This window comes from Cryptomeria japonica, chromosome 2, assembly GCF_030272615.1.
Source record: "Cryptomeria japonica chromosome 2, Sugi_1.0, whole genome shotgun sequence".
NCBI lineage: Eukaryota > Viridiplantae > Streptophyta > Pinopsida > Cupressales > Cupressaceae > Cryptomeria > Cryptomeria japonica.
In genome coordinates this window covers 2,630,711-2,652,083 of record NC_081406.1, presented here as the reverse complement: position 1 = coordinate 2,652,083, position 21,373 = coordinate 2,630,711, and the positions used below count along the sequence as shown (strand labels likewise).

Below are 21,373 nucleotides of genomic sequence, written 5' to 3'. Positions count from 1 at the left end.
ATTTGTGCATAATTTGCTCTCAATTTGTCATATTTTGACATAGTAACTTGTCATGACAATTTGTCATCCAATTTCTCATTCAATCATGCCAATTTGTGAAGCACTTGCCTTTTATTAATTTGGAAACCTTTTTGCCTATAAATTGAGCTCTTTTCTCATTCAATGGCTAACCATGATTCAAGTATCCTTATGTTGTTGCTTTCAAATTGCTTTTGCAATCATCTTGCTTTCACTCACTTGCATTTGTAGGTGACACCCACATAATTTAAAGGAGAAATAATACCAGTGGAGGCCAATGAAGGGAGCCATTTGTAATGGTTTGCATTTTTTCTAAATGTCTTGTCTTTCTTCTTCTATTGAATGTATTAGAATCAATTTCATTACATTTTAGGTTTGTGGTTGCCTAATTTTATGCTTTGATGCCCTTTAACTAAATTCCTAGTTACATTAATTGTATATTATTAATAATTAATATTATTTGAACTAATATTTATTTAATATTAATGATAATATATTATTAGTTAAATAATATAAAAAATATATTATATAATTTAAATAACATTAATTATTAATAATAATTATTAAATAATAGTTTATGTTAAATATTAATCTCAATTGCCACATTTATTTTCCATCGTAGTCTCCTCCCTTTTGGCAGTCAAAAGTCTTGTCCATCTTTTCCCAGCTCTTTCCATTTTCTCCATTCAATGTATTTGATACTAAGACAAAGTGTATACGTAATTTGTAGTTAGTGTTTTTTTTAGTTTTCCCTCCTTTGCTTGATATACATGGAAGAGTCTAGAAGTTCTAATATAGCCATAGAAGTATTGGATATGCTTCTATGTATATTGTAACTTGTATATGTTGATTGGATCAGCTGCATCCAATTTTGAATCTCAGTGAGTTGGTGGTTTGACATTGTATTCATATTTTTTTTTCTTTTGCAGTTCTTGTAATTTCTTTTGCTTTGATCTATACCAAAAAAAAAATGATAGATCCAAAACTACCTTCCAATCTTTTTCCTACTCAATATCTATCCTTGATAATCCTCCTGATACATCCTATTTCGAATGAGAACCACTATTTCCGCTTCTATTCAAATATTCTTATCTGATACAATATCCCTAAAATCTCTCATCACCTTATTCTCATAACAAAATTGCTAAATACAACCATTCAAACACAAATAGTGGACAAGTATGAATAGCGATTAATACATCACCATCAATTATTTTTTTTATTTTTACTGTCTGTGAAAACTAGATACATTGAATCACATATTAAGCACCCATTAGATATGGCGTAAACATCTATATTGAACACTTAGAATCATCCAAGGTGAACCAAACTTCATTAACCCTACTAACATTATTGAAGGGAGAATTATACTATGCAACTATAAAAACAAAGGGAACATCCTTAGACAAACACTCATTGGTAAAATTACTCCTCAGCAAAGTTCCCCAAGGAGTTCCAACAAGAGTTTCTTTAAGCTTCTTAGCCTCCTCCTTGATATTCTGGTCTGTTGTAAATCCTCCAAAAGCCCTCACAGCAGTACACCGAGAGTTTATGAGATGTGGGTGCAGCTCCATGTCATCCATTGCAGCAGGAGGAGAGTCTTGGAATTGTTTGGGCATGTGCAGGCGAACCACAAAGGAAGAGTTATAGTAGGAAGAACTTCCACTAGACAATTTTGCATCTGTCACAACTGGTGCTGTCATGGGCACTTTTTTCTCTTCTTTGTTGTTGCCCTTCACATAATCGCGCAACCTGCAAACAAATTGACAATTTGAGAAAAGAGAAAAAAGCCCAATTCTATATCCTATGGTTTAAGGGACTTAAACTAATCTATAAACATGGAAAGAAGGCTGAGGAAAAGATAAAATAATACTTGAGGACTCCCTCCCTGGTGGCCTTTTTGAAAGAATTGGAAGCTATTTCTGAGGTGGACATCCAGACTGTACGATTGTAAAGCCTGATCTCAAACTCCTGGTCTTTGTGAATGGTGATATAGGGAGGGCATTCGTACTTTTTGCAGGTGGGAGCTGGGTCTGTATCATTATCAGCTTTGTAGCACTGAAAATGGTTTATGAACAACAATACAACAAGGCCAAGCATGAAGGTGAATTTCATCATGGCATTTGTAGCCACCATGGTGACAAACTTGTTGGTACTCTGTGTATCTCACTAGTTGGATTGATAGCAATCTTGACTTGTGTTTTTTGCAATGAGAGGCAGATGCTTCTGGTTTATAAGTCTGTGAGAAGGAATAATGCTTAAATAAATGTGAGTCATCATTAGTGGTTGGGCTTACAATAGCACACATTAAGTAAATGTGAGTGTCTATACGTGGTTGGACTTAAACAGCACATATTAAACCCATTTCATGTAGGGCTTTCATTTAGACTAGATTTTATTTATTCAATTTTCATTTTTTAAACATTTAATATATTTAAACTATTATTTAATTTCAGATAATATTTTTAATAATTATTTATTTAATTATTAAATATAATTTAAATTATAAAAAAATGTAATAAATTAAATAATTAAATATGATTTAAATTATATTTAATATATTTAAAATATTGTTTAATAATTATACATATCAAATTATTAAATATATTTGAATTATTGATGGATGATGGTCATTTAAGATTATTTAGGGGAATGGGAATTGGTTGATGAAAGGAACAAGGCAAGTTTTAACTACTTAGGTGGCATATATGTGGCTCAACTAACTTGTTCCTTTTCTAATCAATTTTGGTTTTTTCAATTATTGTTGACTATTGTCATTATAATCAATTATTAATAGTTTGAATAACATGTAATGATATGTATAATTTGATCACATAAAATCTTGTAATAAATATTAATTAATATTATTTAATAATTGTTAAATAATAGTTCAAGTATATTTAATATACTTTTAATAATATATTATACATTAATGATAATTATTGAAAGTATAATATATTTAATATTGATAATTATTATTATATAATTATTTTTGTTATTGTACAATATTAAATATAATATATATTTACTAATTATCAATAATATATAACATATTACTTGAATTATATTTAATATACTTAATTTATTATTCAATAATATTAATTAATAATTAATATTTATTACAATATTTTATGTGGTCACTGTCACCTTCACTTTGGTTGTACTTACGCATTTCATGCATAGGTCTTAACTAATTTGTATGCTCTGTCTTATGGAGATCTTTATTATCCTACTTTTGTCATGTGTTTTTAACATTCTATCATCCTGACATTGTCTTACTTTCCTCTGTCTTTCCTCATAAAAATTCTTGATTGTCTTCTTTGACACCATAACTTTTCTTATCAGTGTCTTTGAAGTTGAGAATTCATAAGATGAACAAAATATGATAGGTTTTCACGAACTCAATGACACCTCTGTCCTCCAAGTCTGAGCTCACAAGCTTGTATATCATTCCTTTACTACATTGTGGACTTTTGGTCTATTATAATCACTTCAACAAGAATGTAGGTAGCTATATAGTTCTATGTCTGTTATCCACTCCTTGGAATTTCCTCAGTTGAATGGGCTTTGTCCATGTGTAGACTTTTGACACTGTCCACTATGCACTCATTCTTATCCATTTCATGTTCATATATCATCAATATCTCTTCTTCTTAAGCTACACTTTCCAATAGTTCCTGAAGCTCTTCATCTTCATCTCTTGAACTTGTCTCAACCACACATCAATATATGCTTCCATCTTGCATTTTTTCCTTATGACCATGCACCAAGATGCTGATTTCCAAAGCATACCATGCAAGCCTCGACTCCACAAAAGACACTAAGCTTTCAACCTCCATTGTGCATTTGATCTTGCACTTAAAAGTCTCAAGCCTCCAGTGTTAATGTTACTGTAGCTATAGTCAAATTCCTTCAGGCCGACATAGATAACAGAAATGTCTAAGTGGCCTATTGGCCTTAGACATGTATATGAGTCGATTCATATATATATTAAATATGAAAATGTAATTAAGTATTTATATATGCCGACTAGCATATACAATTTGCTAATCATTAATAATCACTTAACTAATGGGGCCAACTTGGAAAGTCAGCCACCCCTTGCATTGGGTCGTGTTGACTTGGAGAGTACCCACCCTTGGTGAAGGGGCACTATCTATGTATAAAGGGGATCGAATATCCCTTCATTGAAAACATACTGTTGGCATTATGTGAACCGGTATGAAGACATAATGATATTGTATGTTGTCATTGATGTCAATATGTGACATGATGTGAATCGACACATGTGACATGTGAGAAGAGAGAACCGACATATATATATATATATGAACCGGTATATATGCCAAAGTGAAGCGGTATATTTGTTCAAGATGAACTGACATGTCAAGATGAACCGACATGCAGTTATGGGAACCGGCACATGGAAGCATTGTATGACTACCGGTTGGTAGGTAGTTTCCACTTCAGGATTTCTGGTTGGAGTACCTCAAGCCTGTGTAACTCAATCAGTGATCTTTGTGTGATGAGTTAGCAATATAATGGAGAACAGATTGTGTTGCCACGTAAGCCCTGAGCGTATGAAGGATCTTGCATGAAGAAGACTATCCCTATCTACCTTGGGAATGTACGAAGTTTGTCAAACGGTGATAACGTGTGATGGGTTATCACCCGCCATGAAATTGGTGGATAATGGACGATGGAGAATGTCTTGAGATCGATTCAAGAGTGTTGCATTTAATGCAGTATGATTCAACGGTCATGATTGAACTGTTTGAATTGTTTAACCTAACAGGTTTAGGGTTTAGGGTTTTTGCTACTGACCTGTTTGTTTCCTATAAGGTCAATGTTGTGTTTCTTTCTAAAGTTGTATGTGTGTATCCAAGGGAAGTGACACTTGATTCTTGTCAGACCAAAGGAGAGAAGAGATATATGCAAAGTGAATGTGCAAAAGGTGAAGAGGAGTCAAAACGGATCTGCATTAGCATTGAGTGCTGTTACCAGATCATTGTAATTCCTGTTGATCTTTAACCACTTCAATAGTTGTGAAATCCCTTAATAGGGTAGCCTTAACCAACTTGATACAAATCCCTTAATAGGGTAACTTGAAGTTATTGAGTTCTGGGAAGCTATAGAGCTCTGAAGATCCTTTAGCTATTGAGTTCTTGAAATCCTTTAACAAGGTAACCCTAACCGGGTTTAACACTTAACCGGGTATTGTAGCCATCCCTTAACCGGGTGATCCCTGACAGGAATGGTTCTTAGCAGAACCTATTGTAATGTCTTTAACCGGACAAGGCTCCTAACAGAGCGGACTTCTAAAGAGTTCAAAAAGAAGTTTGTGGGTATTCATCCCCACCGTGGGTTTTCCTAGTTGGGTTTCCACGTGAAAAATATGTGTGTCATGTGTGATGCTTTTATCTTGTGATACTTTGTTATTACCTGTTGAGCATATGATGGTTCTGTGTTTTATGCCTGTCTATAAAACATATTGAACTAACTATTGTGAAGATCTGATGATAGTTTACCTGTTCATGCATGAGGGTGTAATGGTACTATAGTATTGAGCTAAGAGAAAAGCTTAGTGAGTAACCAGTTTATGATTGTTTTAGTTGTTCTAAGTCCTACCGATTGCACTCTGTTTTAACCAGAGTCACAGCTTGCCAGTCACTTGGAGTAATTGCTGACAAACCTGTTTTGGATAGTATTTTGCCTGTACTGATTCACCCCCCCCCTCTCAGTACCGGTTTGGTACTATTCGTTCATCATTGAGTTATCATTTGGTATCAAAGCACTCTAGGTCCTTTGTGTTGTAAGCTTAACCACTTGAGGTAAAGATCCCAGTCAAATGATGAAGAGGGAAGGTCCAAAGTTTAACAGGGAAAATTTTGGTATATGGAAAGATAGGATGAAGATATTCATCAAAAGCATGGGTGCTCAACACTGGAGTTATGTTGAGAATGTCTATGTTGTCCCTATCGGTACTCTCACTGATGACTAAAAGAGAGAGAGAGATACAAGAAAATGGGCATGTCATGGAAGCCCTTATTAGTAGTCTATCTGACATTGAGTTTATTGATGTTCAGGACAAGGTAAATCCCAAAGAGGTATGAGATGCTCTTGAAAATAGCTATGGTGGTGATGAACATGTAAAACAGGCTAAGGAAGAAAGCCTGAAAGGGAAGTTTGAAGATATGCAGATGGTTGAAGGTGAGACCATTCAGCAGTATGGAATAAGAATCAAAATAGTTGTTGGAGAAATCAAGAGTGCAAGTGGTAAAATAGAAGATTGCATTGTGGTAAGAAAAGTCCCGAGATCCCTTTTGCCGGTCTATGCAATAAGGGTTGTTGCTATTCAGGAGCTGAGATCAATAGACAAGACTAAGGTATCCTTGGACTCCATCATAGCCAAGTTGACAGCCTATGAGCTAAATAGTTTTGATGGCAGTGTTCAAAAGACTGAATCAACATTTAAAGCTTCTGCTATACCATCTAGAAAAGGAAAAGAAGCTAGCACTAGTGGTGAACCTAGACAAAGCAGAGAAATGAATGATGAGGAGATTCTGATGGCATTTGAAGCTCTCCTTGCCAGAAAGCTTCCTAAAGGAACCGGTAAATACAAAGGTAAACTACCTTTGAAATGCTTTTCTTGTAACCGGATAGGACATATTGCTATAAACTGTCCAAATGGTGATAACAAGGACAAACCAGAAAGGTTCAGGAAATTCAAAGGTGGAAATCGGAGAAACTGTTTTGTAGTAGTTGATGAAGGTGTCACAGATGAGGAATCAGAAGATGAAGAGAATGAAGACATTGTGTTTGTTGTTGTAAAGGAAGATGTGGTAGACAAGAAGGCTCTTGTCTCCCGGTTTGATAATTCCAATGAGTGGATCATTGACAGTGGTTGTTCTCACCATATGACTGGTGACTGGAGCAAGTTTCTATCCTTGGAGGAGTATGATGGTGGTATGGTTCGCTTTGGCAATGATGTACCATGCATGGTCAAAGGCAGAGGGTCCATCTCTCTGAATGGAAAGAGTAGTGCTGACAATGTGTACTGGGTTGATGGTCTCAGACACAACCTTCTGAGTGTTGCCTAGCTGAATGACAGTGGCCTCACTCTAGAATTCAAGAATGGAGTTTGCAGAATCAAAGGAAAAGAGGGTGAATTGGTGGCCACCGACATGCAGACCAAAGGTAACCTATTTCATTTGAACTCAAATATAAGCACATGTCTTATGGCTAAGTTTGATGATAGCTGGATATGGCATAGGAGACTCTGCCATGTAAACTTTGATAACATTGTGAAGGCTAGTAAGATCAAGGCAGTTAGAGAGTTGCCAATGCTAAGCAAACCGGATAATACCTTGTGTAGAGAGTGTCAATTGGGGAAAATGTATTCCTCAACCTTTAAAGGTAAATCTTTCACTGCTGACAACTTGCTTGATCTTGTGCATACTGATTTGTGTGGTCCTATGAAAACTAGAAGTGTGCAGGGTGATAGGTACTTCATGATTCTCACTGATGACTGTTCAAGAATGATGTGGGTCACATTCTTGAAAGACAAGTCTGAAGCCTTTGTGAAATTCAAAGCTTTCATAGCATTAGTGGAGAAGGAAAGCGGTAAAAGGATCAAATGTCTTAGAACTGATCAAGGAGGGGAATTCACTTCTGGTGAATTCAACAAGTATTGTGAAGAATTTGGCATCAAGAGACAACTGTCTGCCCCCCGGACTCCACAGCAGAATGGCCTAGCAGAGAGGAATAACCGGATTGTGGTTGAAGCAGCTAGAACCATGTTGATTCAAGGGAAGGTAGCTCACACCTTTTGGAGAGAAGCGGTGAGCATTGCAACCTACACAATGAACCGGGTACTTATCAAGAAAGGTAAGGACAAAAATCCTTATGAGTATTGGACCTCTAAGACACCTGTGGTTAGCTACTTTAGGGTATTTGGTAGCAAATGTTACATCAAGAGGAGTGAACATCAGGGAAAATTTGAAGCTAAATGTGATGAGGGATATTCCTAGGATATTCCACCAAGAGTAAAGCTCTCAAGTGCTACAACAATAAGACTCAGAGAATTATGGAAAGTATCAATGTAAGAGTTGATGAATCCTCTGAGAAAACTGAGGAAATCGATAGTGAGCAACCTGTAAATGAACTAGTTGCAACCTTCTGGGAACCGGTTGTTAGTCAACCAAGTATCAGTAACAGTGTTCCTAAACTGGTGAATGCTGATACTGATGAAGATGAGGATGAAGAGGAAAAGCAAGAAGAACTAGTCAAGACCATTCCTCAGTATGTCAAGCTGAATCATGATCCTAAGCAGATCATAGGAGATAAGGATGCAAGAATCCTTACAAGAAGAAAGATCAGAGAAAACTCATGTATGATCTTTGAATTTGAGCCTAAATCATTCAAAGAGGCTCATAAAGATGAAGACTGGATCAAGGCAATGGAAGAGGAACTTGACCAGATAGAGAAAAATGGTACATGGTCCTTGGTACCCAGACTGGAGCATAAAAATGCCATTGGCACCAAATGGGTGTTTAGAAACAAGCTGAATGAGGATGGCACAGTGATTAGGAATAAAGCCAGATTGGTGTGCAAAGGATATGCTCAAGAAGAAGGAGAAGACTATGGAGAAACCTTTGCTCCTATAGCTAGATTGGAAGGAGTTCGTATGCTTCTTGCATATGCAGCTTTTAAAGGGTTCAAAGTATATCAAATGGATGTAAAATTTGCACTCCTAAATGGTGTACTTGAAGAAGAGGTGTATATTGAGCAACCAGATGGATTTGCCCTATCTGAAGATAGTGACATGGTATGTAGGCTACATAAAGCCTTATATGGTCTAAAGCAAGCACCTAGGGCATGGTATGAGCACCTACATTCCCATCTTGTGAAGATTGGATTTGAAAGAACAAGTGAAGATAGCAATATCTACTTGAAGTCTGAAGGAGATCAGATCCTGATCTATGAGGTTTTTGTTGATGTCATTATCTTTGGTGGAGATGACAAGATGAGTCATGAGTTTGCTGATGAGATGAAGAAAGAGTTTGAGATGTCACTCATAGGGGAGATTAAGTTCTTCATTGGACTGCAGATCCAGCAGATGAAGGATGGAATCTTTATCACTCAGTCTAAATATGTCAAAGAGGTGTTGAAAACCTTTGGCATGGAAGATAGCAAACCAGTTGGTACACCGATGGTGGCCGGTTGCAAATTGTCAAAAGAGGATGATTCTGTACTAGTTGATGAGAAAGAATATCGATCAATGATTGGTAAGTTGCATTATGTAGTGCATAGCAGACCAGATATTGCACATGCAGTTGGCATTACTGCAAGGTTCCAAAAAAGTCCAAGAGAATCCCACTTGGTTGCAGTCAAGCGGATTCTTAGGTATCTGAAGGGAACCGTTGACTATGGATTGTGGTACCCATACAACAATGATTTCATTCTGAAAGTATTCATAGATGCTGATTGGGCAGGTAATGTGGATGACTGGAAAAACACAACCGGTGGTGCATTCTTTCTTGGCTGTAGACTGGTCTCATGGATGAGTAAAAAGCAGAGTTGTATCTCTCAGTCTACAGCAGAAGTAGAGTATGTTGCAGCCTTCATGAACTGCACTCAGACAATCTGGATGAAACATGTTTTAAATGGCTTCAAAATCCTTGTATCTTAACCGGTAAGTATATTCTGTGATAACACAAGTGCTATCAATATTTCAAAGAATCCGGTTTTACATTCTAGAACCAAGCATTTTGAGCTTAAGTGTCATTTCTTGAGGGAAAAGGTTCAGAATAAAGAGATTGCACTGGAACATGTTTCCAGTAAGGAGCAGTTAGCTGACATATTCACCAAGCCTCTCCCAAAGACTACATTTATGCATTTAAGAGGTGAATTGGGGGTACTGCCCCTTCAGGAGGTGAACTAAAAGTATTTGTTCCACATCAATCAGGTATTGCATAGTCAAATTTTTTGTTGATTGATGTGTTGAAGGGTGTCACTCCTCGGGGGGAGCAGCATAATGGAACAGGGATGCTTGTGCCTCCACTTTGACATTGTTGTCAAAGGGGGAGAAGATGTGAAGTATAGATATATCTTTGTATATTGCCATCAATGCCAAAGGGGGAGATTGTTGGCATTATGTGAACTGATATGAAGACATAATGATATTGTATGTTGTCATTGATGTCAATATTTGACATGATGTGAACCGACACATGTGACATGTGAGAAGAGAGAACCGACATATATATATGAACCGGTATATATGCCAAAGTGAAGTGGTATATTTGTTCAAGATGAACCGGCATGTCAAGATGAACCGACATGCAGTTATGGGAACCAACACATGGAAGCATTGTATGACTACCGGTTGGTAGGTAGTTTCCACTTCAGGATTTCCGGTTGGAGTACCTCAAGCCTGTGTAACTCAATTGGTGATCTTTGTGTGATGAGTTAGCAGTATAATGGATAACAAATTGTGTTGCCACGTAAGCCCTGAGTGCATGAAGGATCTTGCATGAAGAATACTATCCCTATCTACCTTGCGAATGTGTGAAGTTTGTCAAACGATGATAACGCGTGATGGGTTATCACCCGCCATGAAATCGGTAGATAATGGACGATGGAGAATGTCTTGAGATCAATTCAAGAGTGTTGCATTTAATGCAATATGATTCAATGGTCAGGATTGAACCATTTGAATTGTTTAACCTAACAGGTTTAGGGTTTAGGGTTTTTGCTACTGACCTGTCTGTTTCCTATAAGATCGATGTTGTGTTTCTTTCTAAAGTTGTTGGCAAAAGTTGTATGTGTGTATCCAAGGGAAGTGATACGTGATTCTTGCCAAACCAAAGGAGAGAAGAGATATCTGCAAAGTGAATGTCTAGAAGGTGAAGAGGAGTCAAAACGGATATGCATTAGCATTGAGTGTTGTTACCAGATCATTGTAATTCCTATTGATCTTTAACCACTTCAACAGTTATGAAATCCCTTAACAGGGTAGCCTTAACTGGCTTGATACAAATCCATTAACAGGGTAACTTGAAGTTATTGAGTTTTGGGAAGCTATAGAGCTCTGGAGATCCTTTAGCTATTGAGTTCTTGAAATCCTCTAACAAGGTAACCCTAACCGGGTTTAACCCTTAACCGGGTATTATAGCCATCCCTTAACCGGGTGATCCCTAACAGGGTCGGTTCTTAGCAGAACCTATTGTAATGTCTTTAACCGGACAAGGCTCCTAAAAGAGCAGACTTCTAAAGAGTTCAAAAAGTAGCTTGTGGGTATTCATCCCCACCGTGGTTTTTCCCAGTTGGGTTTCCACGTGAAAAATATGTGTGTCATGTGTGATGCTTTTATCTTGTGATGCTTTGTTATTACCTATTGAGCATATGATGGTTCTGTGTTTTATGCCTGTCTATAAAACATATTGAACTAACTATTGTGAAGATCTGATGATAGTTTACATGTTCATGCATGAGGGTGTAATGGTACTATAGTATTGAGCTAAGAGGAAAGCTTAGTGAGTAACCGGTTTATGATTGTTTTAGTTGTTCCGAGTCCTACCCATTGCACTCTGTTTTAACCAGAGTCACAGCTTGCCAGTCACTTAGAGTAATTGCTGACAAACTGGTTTTGGATAGTATTTTGCCTATACTGATTCACCCCCCTTCTCAGTACCGGTTTGGTACTATTCGTTCATCATTGAGTTATCACATACATTAGACATCAACAATTTGACATACTCTCAACAAGATCACATATACATTAGTCTGATATTCACCCAACAGAAGATCAATTTCACACACATTAGATTGAATAATATACAAGGTATATTGAATGTCATAGATTACCCTATAGCAGTTTGTGTATCCTACAACAGTTCGGATTATATATACAATAGTCTAGGGTGAATCGATTTATACATATAGCTTCAAGAAGTGAAGCAATCTTGTAAAGACATACCTATATTTGATAAATATAATCAGAGACTTTGTTGCTAGGTTTTTCACCTTCAAGTTGGAAGGTTTTCCCAGGATATATGTTGTACAATTTTGTTTGAATTGTCTTACATCTGCATTTCATTAATTTGATCATAAAAATAACATGTTATTAGAGTAGGTTTGAGAAGATTGTGATCAAATTTCCTTATAGTTGCGAAGTTCTCTTTCATCTCTCACCTTCAACCTAAGCGAAAATGGTGTATGGGCTCAAGGTTGAAGATAGACTTGAAGGTTCTTCAAACTTCACTTCGTGGAAGTTTAGAGTTCTTGTTGCACTTGAAGAAAATGATCTTCTTCAGTTTGTGGAAGAAAATGATTTATCCGAGCCAAAAGATCAAGCAAAGAAACTTCAATTCAAGAAGAATGCATTAAAAGTGAAGAAGATCTTGATTGACTCCATGAAGGATCACTTAGTGCCTCTCATTTCCAAAATGACAACTACAAGAGACATGTTCAAAACCTTGGAAGGTCTATATGAGATAAAAACCACAAGTAGGGCTCTTGGATTGAGGCAACAACTTCATCAAGGCAAGATGGCGAAAGGAGAAACAGTCATATCATTCTTCATGAAGATCTTAGAGCTGAGGGACCAACTAAGCATCATTGGAGATCAAGTTGTGGATTTAAATATCTTGTCATGTTAGTATTGAATGGCCTTCCTCATTCTTGGGAGCCATTTATTCAAAGTATAAGTGGGAGATCCAAATTACCTAAGTTTGATCGTCTTCGTGCTGATTGCATCCAAGAAAAATCTAGGTTGGCTGCAAGGGGAATTGTCAAAGGCTCTCAAAATGAAGACACTCATGTTCTTACCACTCAATCTACTAAGAAGAAAGGAAGAAATTGGAGAAAAGGCAACTTCAAGAGGAATAGAGATCAAAGATCAGACTTTGCACCTGATTCAAAGAAGAAGAAGAAAAATCTCTCCCACGTTCAATGCTTTAGATGTGACAAGTTTGGTCACTATGCAAGAGATTGTTTGACAAGGCCTGAAAAACAAATGACAAACATTAATGAAGTCTCAAATCAAAAGGAAGTAGAAGACAACTCTAATGGATTCCTCTTCATATTTTTCTTATCAAGTAATGATCCCACAAATAGTGACACCTGGCTAATTGATAGTGGAGCTTCACGACACATCACTGGCTATCAAGAACATCTTTCAGATTTGGTGGAAATGGAGTCTAACCTTCAAGTGATCATTGGAGATGATGCACACTATTTAGTGAAAGGATTTGGTGCTACATCTCTCAACCTAGAATCTGGGATTCCCCTTCATCTAAGTGATGTCTTATTCATGCCAGGAATCAAGAGGAATCTTGTATCTATTTCAGCTTTGGGGGACAAAGGTTATCAAGTAGCATTTTCAGAAGGTAGAGTTCTTGCATGGCCAAAGAACTCCAACATCAAGACTGCACATGTGATCGCGAATCAACATGAGAGTTTGTACAAGTTGTCCATTTGTCTAGTTCAAGCTCTTCTACATGACTCTTCCAGTTCCAACGAACTATGGCATAGAAGACTTGGTCATCTACATTACAGGGCTTTTCCATCATTGGAAAAGATAGTTAAAGGTATTCCTAAACTTAGTCATGTACATGATGGTATTTGTAGAGGTTGTGCTATGGGTAAAAATACTAAGAGTCTATTTCATAGCAGTGAAAGTAGGTCAAAAGAAATATTAGATCTTGTACCTTTTGATTTATGTGGTCCAATGTCAATGGCATCCCTAAGTGGATTTTTGTACTATGTAATTTTCATAGATGATTACTCTAGGAAGACTTGGATTTATTTCTTAAGGTCTAAAGAGTTTGATGAAGTCCTAGGTAGATTTAAAGAATTTAAGGCTCAAGTAGAAAACTTGTCTGGAAAGAGAATTAAAGTTTTGATAATGGAGGTGAATACACCTCTGGAAGCTTTCATGATTTTTGTATTGAGGCAGGAATCAAGAGGGAGTTTTGTATACCTTACAACCCACAACAAAATGGGGTTGCAGAAAGAAAGAACATATCAATTGTTGAAGCGCAAAAGCCATGATCCATGATCAAGGCCTTCAATAATTTCTTTAGGCCAAAGCATCCAGGACAACAGTATATTTTCAAAGCAGAAGTCCTCATCAGATACCGCAAAATATGACTCCAAAAGAAGCGTTTACATGGGTTAAGTTTGAAGTCAATCACTTGAGAATCTTTGGTTGTGCAATATATGTCTATGTACCTAAAGATAAGAGAACCAAGCCAGAACCTTCTAGAAAGAGAGGAATATTTGTGGGCTACAGTGAAACTTTTGAAGCCTACAAGATTTACATTCCAAGTTAGAAATAGATAGAGGTTAGCAAAGATTTTACATTTGAGGAAGATGTTGCATTCAAAAAATCTTAAGGTTCCGGCATGGAGATAGATGATCAAGAGACTCCTCGAGACATGGACATTGATCATTCTCCTGAGATTCAGAGGGAGTCTACTGAACTTGAAGCAGATGATGATCTAATTGAACCCTTGGATCCTAGTGATGGGTCTAAAGATATTATTATGAATCAAAAGAGATCTCTTTGGGCAAGGAACACTATGCAGGAGGCAGAAAAGTTTGCGGCTCCCAGAGGCACATTCAGAGAAAGTAAAAGACCACAAAGATTCTCTAGCTATGTTGCATTGATGTGTAATCTTATTGAGATTGAGCCTTCAAGTGTTGAGGAAGCTTCAAATCAGATAGTATGGAAAGATGCTATGGATGAAGAATATCAATCCATTATTAAGAATGATGTTTGAGACATTGTACCTAGACCTGAAGGAAAGTTAGTTGTATCTTCCAAGTGGCTATTCAAGATTAAGCATGTAGCTGATGGAAGCATTGAGAAGTACAAGGCTAGATTTGTGGCATGTGGTTTGTATCAAAAAGAAAGAATAGATTATGAAGAAACATTTGCTCCAGTTGCTTGCTACACTTCCATCAGGACCATCATTGCCATTACATTAGCTAAGGGATGGAAGCTACATCAGATGGATGTGAAGACAGCTTTTCTCAATGGTGTAATTGAAGAAGAGGTTTACATTGAGCAACTTGAAGGTTTCGTAATTCATGGGAAAGAGTTTCATGTATGAAAATTGAAGAAAGCATTATCTGGTCTTAAGTAGGCTCCTTGTGCATGGTATGAAATGGTTGACAAATACTTGGTGAGTTTGGGTTTATACAAGAATGATCCTTATCCGAATCTTTACTTATTTCTTGCTGGGAAAAAAAATCTCATCTTTAGATGCAAGGAGTTGACTTCATAATTTGAGATGAAGGATCTAGGACTCATGCATTTCTTTCTAGGTTTGGAAGTGTGGCAGAGGCCTAATGAGATTATCCCGAGTCAAGGAAAATACACCATTGACATCTTGAAGAGATTTGGGATGTTAGATAAGGTTGTTTCTTCAGCTTGGGATCTACTATGATTTCTTGGTGTAGTAGGAAGCAGACTTCAGTGGCTCTAAGCACCGTAGAGACATAATACATTGCAGCATGTGTGGCAGCTCGTGAAGTAGTATGGCTTCGAAAGCTCCTTGCGGGATTGTTTGGACAATCGTTGGAGCCTACAGTTATTCATTGTGATAACCAAACTTGTGAAAAACTTTCTGTCAATCTTTAGTTTCATGACAGAACAAAGCATGTGGAGATCAAATATCACTATATTAGAGATATGGTGCAAAGAAATGCTATTCAGTTGAGATACATTAGTAGTGATGATCAGACGACCGATATTCTCACCAAGCCTCTTGCCAGAGTGAAGTTTGTGCATTTTCAAGACAAGCTTGGAGTTGTGGAGAATGAAGCCCTTGCTGAGAGGAGGTCTCAACATCAGTGATTTCTTGAGATGTACTATAATGAATTCTTCTCTATGAGAGAGAAGTTTAAGGTGCAAGCCCTTGTTAAAGTATTCTTCTTTGTGAGAGAGAAGTTTGAGGTGAAAGCCCTTGTTCCACCCTTTGAGAGTAGCCATGGTGGATCCACCCTCTGGGAGTAGCCATGGTGGATGCCATGTGAGGGACTCCGTGACATAGCACTTGTGTTTATTCATCATGATGAGATGACAACATCATGTTGAGTGATTCCGTGATGAGCACTTGTGTTCATTTGCATTTCCATTCATGGGAGTAGCCATGATGGACCCACCCTCTGGGAGTAGCCATGGTGGATAACACTACATGACTCAGATATCGAGAAGGATTCCTCCCTAGCTAAAAGGGAGCGTTAATGTTATTGTAGCTATGGTTGGATTCCTTTAGGCCGACATAGATAACATAAATGTCTAAGTGGCCTATCGGATGTATAAGGCTGATTCATATATATATATTAAATATGAAAATGTAATTAACTATTTATATATGCCGACTAGCATATACGATATGCCCATCTTTGCTGTGGGTTGACGGTGGAGTGACTCCACTACTTACTTCAGAGATGACTATCAGAGGAATACTTGTACTAGGATTCGGGCAATTGCAGATACCACCACCCAGACACCACTGAGCAGGGTGCCCCCCATTCAACCACCTCCTTGCATGGAGCCTCAACCCCCTTCTCCTATCGCACCTATAGTCGAGGTAGTAGCACCGATAGTTGAGGAGATGCTTACGGAGCCACTAGTCACTCAGGAGATGCTCACACAGAAGGCAGTAGAGACCCCCGATGCAACCACTGATATGTGGTTGGATCGCTATTAGGTGACCCCCATGGAATCCATCGGACCTCCACCTTCTTCTCCACAACTATGGGTGGAGCCGGAGATTATGGATCTGGATGATGGGAGTTCACACCAGAAGGAGTCAAAGATGGACCCCCTACTAGATATGGCGGTACTGGGAGAGGAGTCTAAGGCTATTGAGCCCAATCAACAGGTAGCATTTGTGACCCAGGGCAACTTGAGTACTGTACAACAGTTCCTGGTAGATGTGGAGGTAGGTACATGGAGGATGGTGGCCTCCGTTCAAGAATTGGCTTTGGGAAAGACAGATGAGACAATAGAACATTTGATCGCCCTTGCTATAGGAGGGTGTAGTGAGGAATTTGTGAGGTGTTTTGACTCCAGGGGTTGGCTTGCAAATGAGACACCTGCCATGTTGGAGGCATGGAGGTGCCTCAAGCCAGTTGGGGAGAGAAGGACGCACACACTACTTCGGAGGGTTGAGCAAGCATTTCGAGAGAGCTATTACAAGCTTCAATGGGCCCAACATTCAGTAGTTGGGGTTGAGGCAGAGCGAGTGGAGTTGGCCACTCGACTACAGGCAGTAGAGGAGGAGCTAGTCTAGGAGAGGACTCAGGTGATCGCCATGGAAAGGTTTGGCCCGGGAAAAGGATGAGTTAGCCCAGGGGAAGGTTGAGTGAGCAACATTGGAGACTCGCCTTGCTTCTGTTTTGGAGGACATGGACAAGAAGCATAAGGAGGTGATGGAGGCGTTATTCATGGTCAAGACCGTGCGGGAACAACAATTGTTAGTCGAGAGAGACCTCTAGTGACGGACTCAACAGGTCCACCACTTGAGGGAGTAGTTGGCGACATCTACCCCACCTACACCTTCTTCATTAGGGACACTCTCTCGGCCTCCAACTCCTTGATTTCTTTTGTATAGTTGTTTCCCCATTTTGTTGTGTGTCATCCAGAGACAACTCTCTTTTTTTTTGGGGGGGGGGGTGATGTTGGTAAATGTTTAGGGGTCTGTCGACAATTGGTCGACGGTTGCTGACGGTTGGCACTGGTAGTTGGTCGACACCCATGTATATATGGCGGTATTGTGATATGATGGTACTGGGAGAGGAGTCTAGGGCTATTGAGCCCAATCAGCAGGTAGCATCTGCGACCCAAGAAGAGTTGAGTACTGTAGAGCAGTTCCCGACAAATGTGGAGGCAAGTACACAGAGGATGGTGGCCTCCATTCAGGAATTGACTTTGGGAAAGATAGATGAGACTAGAGAACGTCAGATTGCCCTTGCTATAGGAGGGTGCGGTGAGAAATTCGCGAGGTGTTTTGACTCCAGGGGTTGGCTTGTGGATGAGACGCCTACCATGTTGGAGGCATGGAGCTGCCCCGAGCCAGTTGGGGAGAGCAGGATGCACACACTAGTCTAGAGGGTTGAGAAGGCATTTTGGGACAACTATTATGAGCTTTAATTGGCCCAACATTCAATAGTAGGGGCTGAGGCAGAGCGGGTGGAGTTGGCCACCCGACTACAGGTAGTAGAGGAGGGATAGTCTAGGAGAGGACTTAGGTGATCGCCGTGGAAGGGCAGTTGGCTTGGGCGAAGGATGAGTTATCCTAGGGGAAGGTTGAGCTAGCAGCAGTGGAGACTCGCCTTGCTTCAATTTTGAAGGACATGGACAAGAAACATAAGGAGGTGATGGAGGCAGTATTCAAGGTCAAGACCGCGCGGGAATGACAATTGTTAGTTGAGAGAGACCTCTAGCGACAGACTCAATAGGTCCACCAGTTGAGGGAGTAGTTGGCTGCATCGACCCCACCTACACCTTCTTCATTAGGGACGCTCTCTCGGTCCCCAACTCCTTGATTTCTTTTGTATAGTTGTTTCCCCATTTTGTTGTGTGTAATCCAAAGATGGCTCTCCTTTTTTGGGGAGATGATGTTGTTGGGAAAATTAGTATTTGTTAGTAAATGTTTAGGGGCCAGCAGTTGGTTGATGGTTGGCATAGGTAGCCGGTCGACACCCATGTATATATGTTTGTGTACCCCCAACCTGGGGATATGATTATGCTATGCTATGTGACACTGATGCTATCCTAGAAATACATTGTAATGTTGGCATTAATAAAAATATATATCCTTGAGTTCACTACATTTCATGCATATGTGTACTATTTTGTTTTGCTCGCATTCTGTTATGTTTTGAAGCGTACCCTATGGGGCAAAACAACTTCTTATATGAAGCTAGAGAAACTTCTTCATGATTTTTTGTGGGCCTCTTTGACAAAAGACCACAAGGGTTTTCACCTCGTTGCTTGGGATTTTTGTTGTCTCCTATGAGACTTTGGTGGTCTTGTGCTCCTCTCCACTTAGTAGCAAGGGTTGGCTCTGTGTTAAATGGATTGTGCATTTTGTTTTTGGGAATAAAGCTTGGAAAATTCTCCTCGGGCATTGCATTTCCTCTAGATTCTCGACCCATTGGCCTGCTTGGAAGGGGATCAACTTTAAATCCCTTCTGGACATGAAAGACACAGTTCATATCGAGGGTACTTTTGTTGCCAAGGGCATTTGGCATTCTTAGGAAGCCATTAAACCCTAGCTTTGGTGGGTCGGTGAGCAACTTCCAAAGCAACATCCACACTAGAAGCCAACTATGGAAGACCAAAAATCACAACTTAGAATTCCATATTAGATATCCCTTTGGGGTTTAAACTGGGGTTTCCAACATGAGAACTTAATGTTTTAACCAACTAAGCTCAACCCCTTGAATTGTAATACAATATTTCCAAAATTTTAGTTTTATTTTATTACACAATCTCTAAATACAACCATTCAAACATCGAATTTAGACCTAGATAGACAAAAATTAGAAGGCAAATAGAACTAGCAATTAATACATTGCTAATTATTTTCAACAAAATGAAAATGAGATACATTGATACTCTAGCTCTCTAGATACATTATACTCCTCTATCTTTCTATTATCCTCCTTTAGACAATTATCCTCCTCTAGCTCTCTACTATCTTAATGATGGATCACGAAGTAAGACCCGAAACATTGATAGTAAACAAATCTCACACAATCGTATCTACAAACTACTCATGCCAACTAGATACGTTGCATCCTCTGTTGAAATAAGAAAGCACCCATCATAGCCTAAACATCTATATTGAACACATGGTGCCCTTAGAATCCTCCAAGGTGAACCAAATTTCATTAACCCTACTAACATTTTCAAAGGGAGAATTATATTGTGCAACTGTAAAAACAGGGGGATCGTCCTTAGACAAACACTCATTGCTAAAATTACTCCTTAGCAAAGTTCCCCAAGGAGTTCCAACAAGAGTTGCCTTAAGCTTCTTGGCCTCGTCTTTGACATTCTGGTCTGTTGTAAATCCCCCAAAAGTCCTCACAGCAGTACAATGAGAGTTGAACACTTGTGGGTGCAGCTCCATGTCATCCATTGCAGCAGGAGGAGAGTCTTGGAATTGTGTGGGAATGGGCAGGCGAATGGCAAAGGAAGAGTTATAGCAGGAAGGACTTCCACTAAACAATATTACATCCGTCACAGCTGGTGCTGTCATGGGCACTTTTTGCTCTTCTTTGTTGTCCCCCTTCACATAATCAAGCAACCTGAAAAACAAATACCCAACAATTACAGACAAAAAAAGAAGAAACCCAATTCTAAATCCAATGGTTTAAGGGACTTAAAAGCAAGTTATAAACATGGAAAGGAGGCAGAGGATGAAGCAAGATAGTACTTGAGGAATCCCTCCTTGGTGGCATCTTTGAAAGAAGTGGAAGCTATTTCTGAGGTGGACATCCAGATTGTATGGTTGTAAAGCCTGATCTCAAATTCCTCATCTTTATGAATGCTGATATAGGGAGGGCATTCATACTTTTGGCAGGTGGGAGCTGGCTCTGTTTCTTCATCAGCTTTGTAGCACTGAAAATGGTTTATAAACAACAGTACAACAAAGCCAAGTATGAAGCTGAATTTCATCATGGAAGTTGTGGCATTTGTATTGATCATGCTGACAACTTGTTGGAACTTTGTGTATCCTTAGTACTTGGATTTATAGCAATCTTGACTTGTGCTCTTCTCATGAGAGGCATATGCTTCTGGTTTATACTGTTTTATAGGTCTGTGAGAAGCAATAATGCTTGAATAAATGTGAGCCACGTGTGAAGAGATTGTTTATATTTAATTTGGGTAGAAAGGGATTTCCTATATTTATAAGGCGCAGGCTGATTTATCTTCAGTGGTGTAGATCTTTGGCCAATCACACCAGTGTTATGAGGGAAGCCAAAGTCTCCACCTGAAGTCCACTAGGAGAACACAATTAAAAGTGTTGAAATGAGATCTAACAAAGATCACATATCCGGAGTATTCATTTTTATTTTCTTTCTTTTTCATTCATGTGACTGTCATGGCAGCTTTTAGAAGCAATGTGAAAGATTCTAGATATGAATGTTGTAGAATAATTCCTCCCATGTACCTGAATTCTCCAACCAAGGAAGATTTACTGAGACATTGCTAAAATAGCTTTTAGTTATTAGTGGATGAGTTAAAAAGAGTTTAATACTGAATATTTTTTAATATATAATATTTGTTGACGATTATATAAATGAGGTAGCAAGTCAAGTGAGTTTGATT

At 38.7% G+C, this 21,373-nt stretch overlaps 2 protein-coding genes across 2 annotated transcripts; both read right to left on the bottom strand.

The window, feature by feature from the left end:
• Positions 1-1,254: 1,254 nt before the first annotated feature.
• Positions 1,255-2,154, bottom strand: LOC131050953 (uncharacterized). The gene is made up of 2 exons (XM_057985277.2): positions 1,892-2,154; positions 1,255-1,770 (listed from the first exon to the last, which is right to left on the bottom strand). The coding sequence occupies exons 1-2, from the start codon at positions 2,152-2,154 to the stop codon at positions 1,389-1,391; spliced, it is 645 nt and encodes a 214-aa protein (XP_057841260.2). The 3' UTR covers positions 1,255-1,388.
• A 17,537-nt stretch (positions 2,155-19,691) lies between these two features.
• Positions 19,692-20,999, bottom strand: LOC131050952 (uncharacterized). The gene is made up of 2 exons (XM_057985276.2): positions 20,478-20,999; positions 19,692-20,349 (listed from the first exon to the last, which is right to left on the bottom strand). The coding sequence occupies exons 1-2, from the start codon at positions 20,747-20,749 to the stop codon at positions 19,881-19,883; spliced, it is 741 nt and encodes a 246-aa protein (XP_057841259.2). The 5' UTR covers positions 20,750-20,999; the 3' UTR covers positions 19,692-19,880.
• Positions 21,000-21,373: the final 374 nt, after the last annotated feature.

Excerpts from the sequence above, each read along its gene's own strand:
- LOC131050953 (XM_057985277.2), bottom strand. The coding sequence starts at position 2,154 with ATGGTGGCTACAAATGCCATGATGAAATTCACCTTCATGCTTGGCCTT. Across the intron at positions 1,771-1,891 it reads ACCAGGGAGGGAGTCCTCAA|GTTGCGCGATTATGTGAAGG; the intron begins GTATTATTTTAT and ends ATTTGTTTGCAG.
- LOC131050952 (XM_057985276.2), bottom strand. The coding sequence starts at position 20,749 with ATGATCAATACAAATGCCACAACTTCCATGATGAAATTCAGCTTCATA. Across the intron at positions 20,350-20,477 it reads ACCAAGGAGGGATTCCTCAA|GTTGCTTGATTATGTGAAGG; the intron begins GTACTATCTTGC and ends TTTGTTTTTCAG.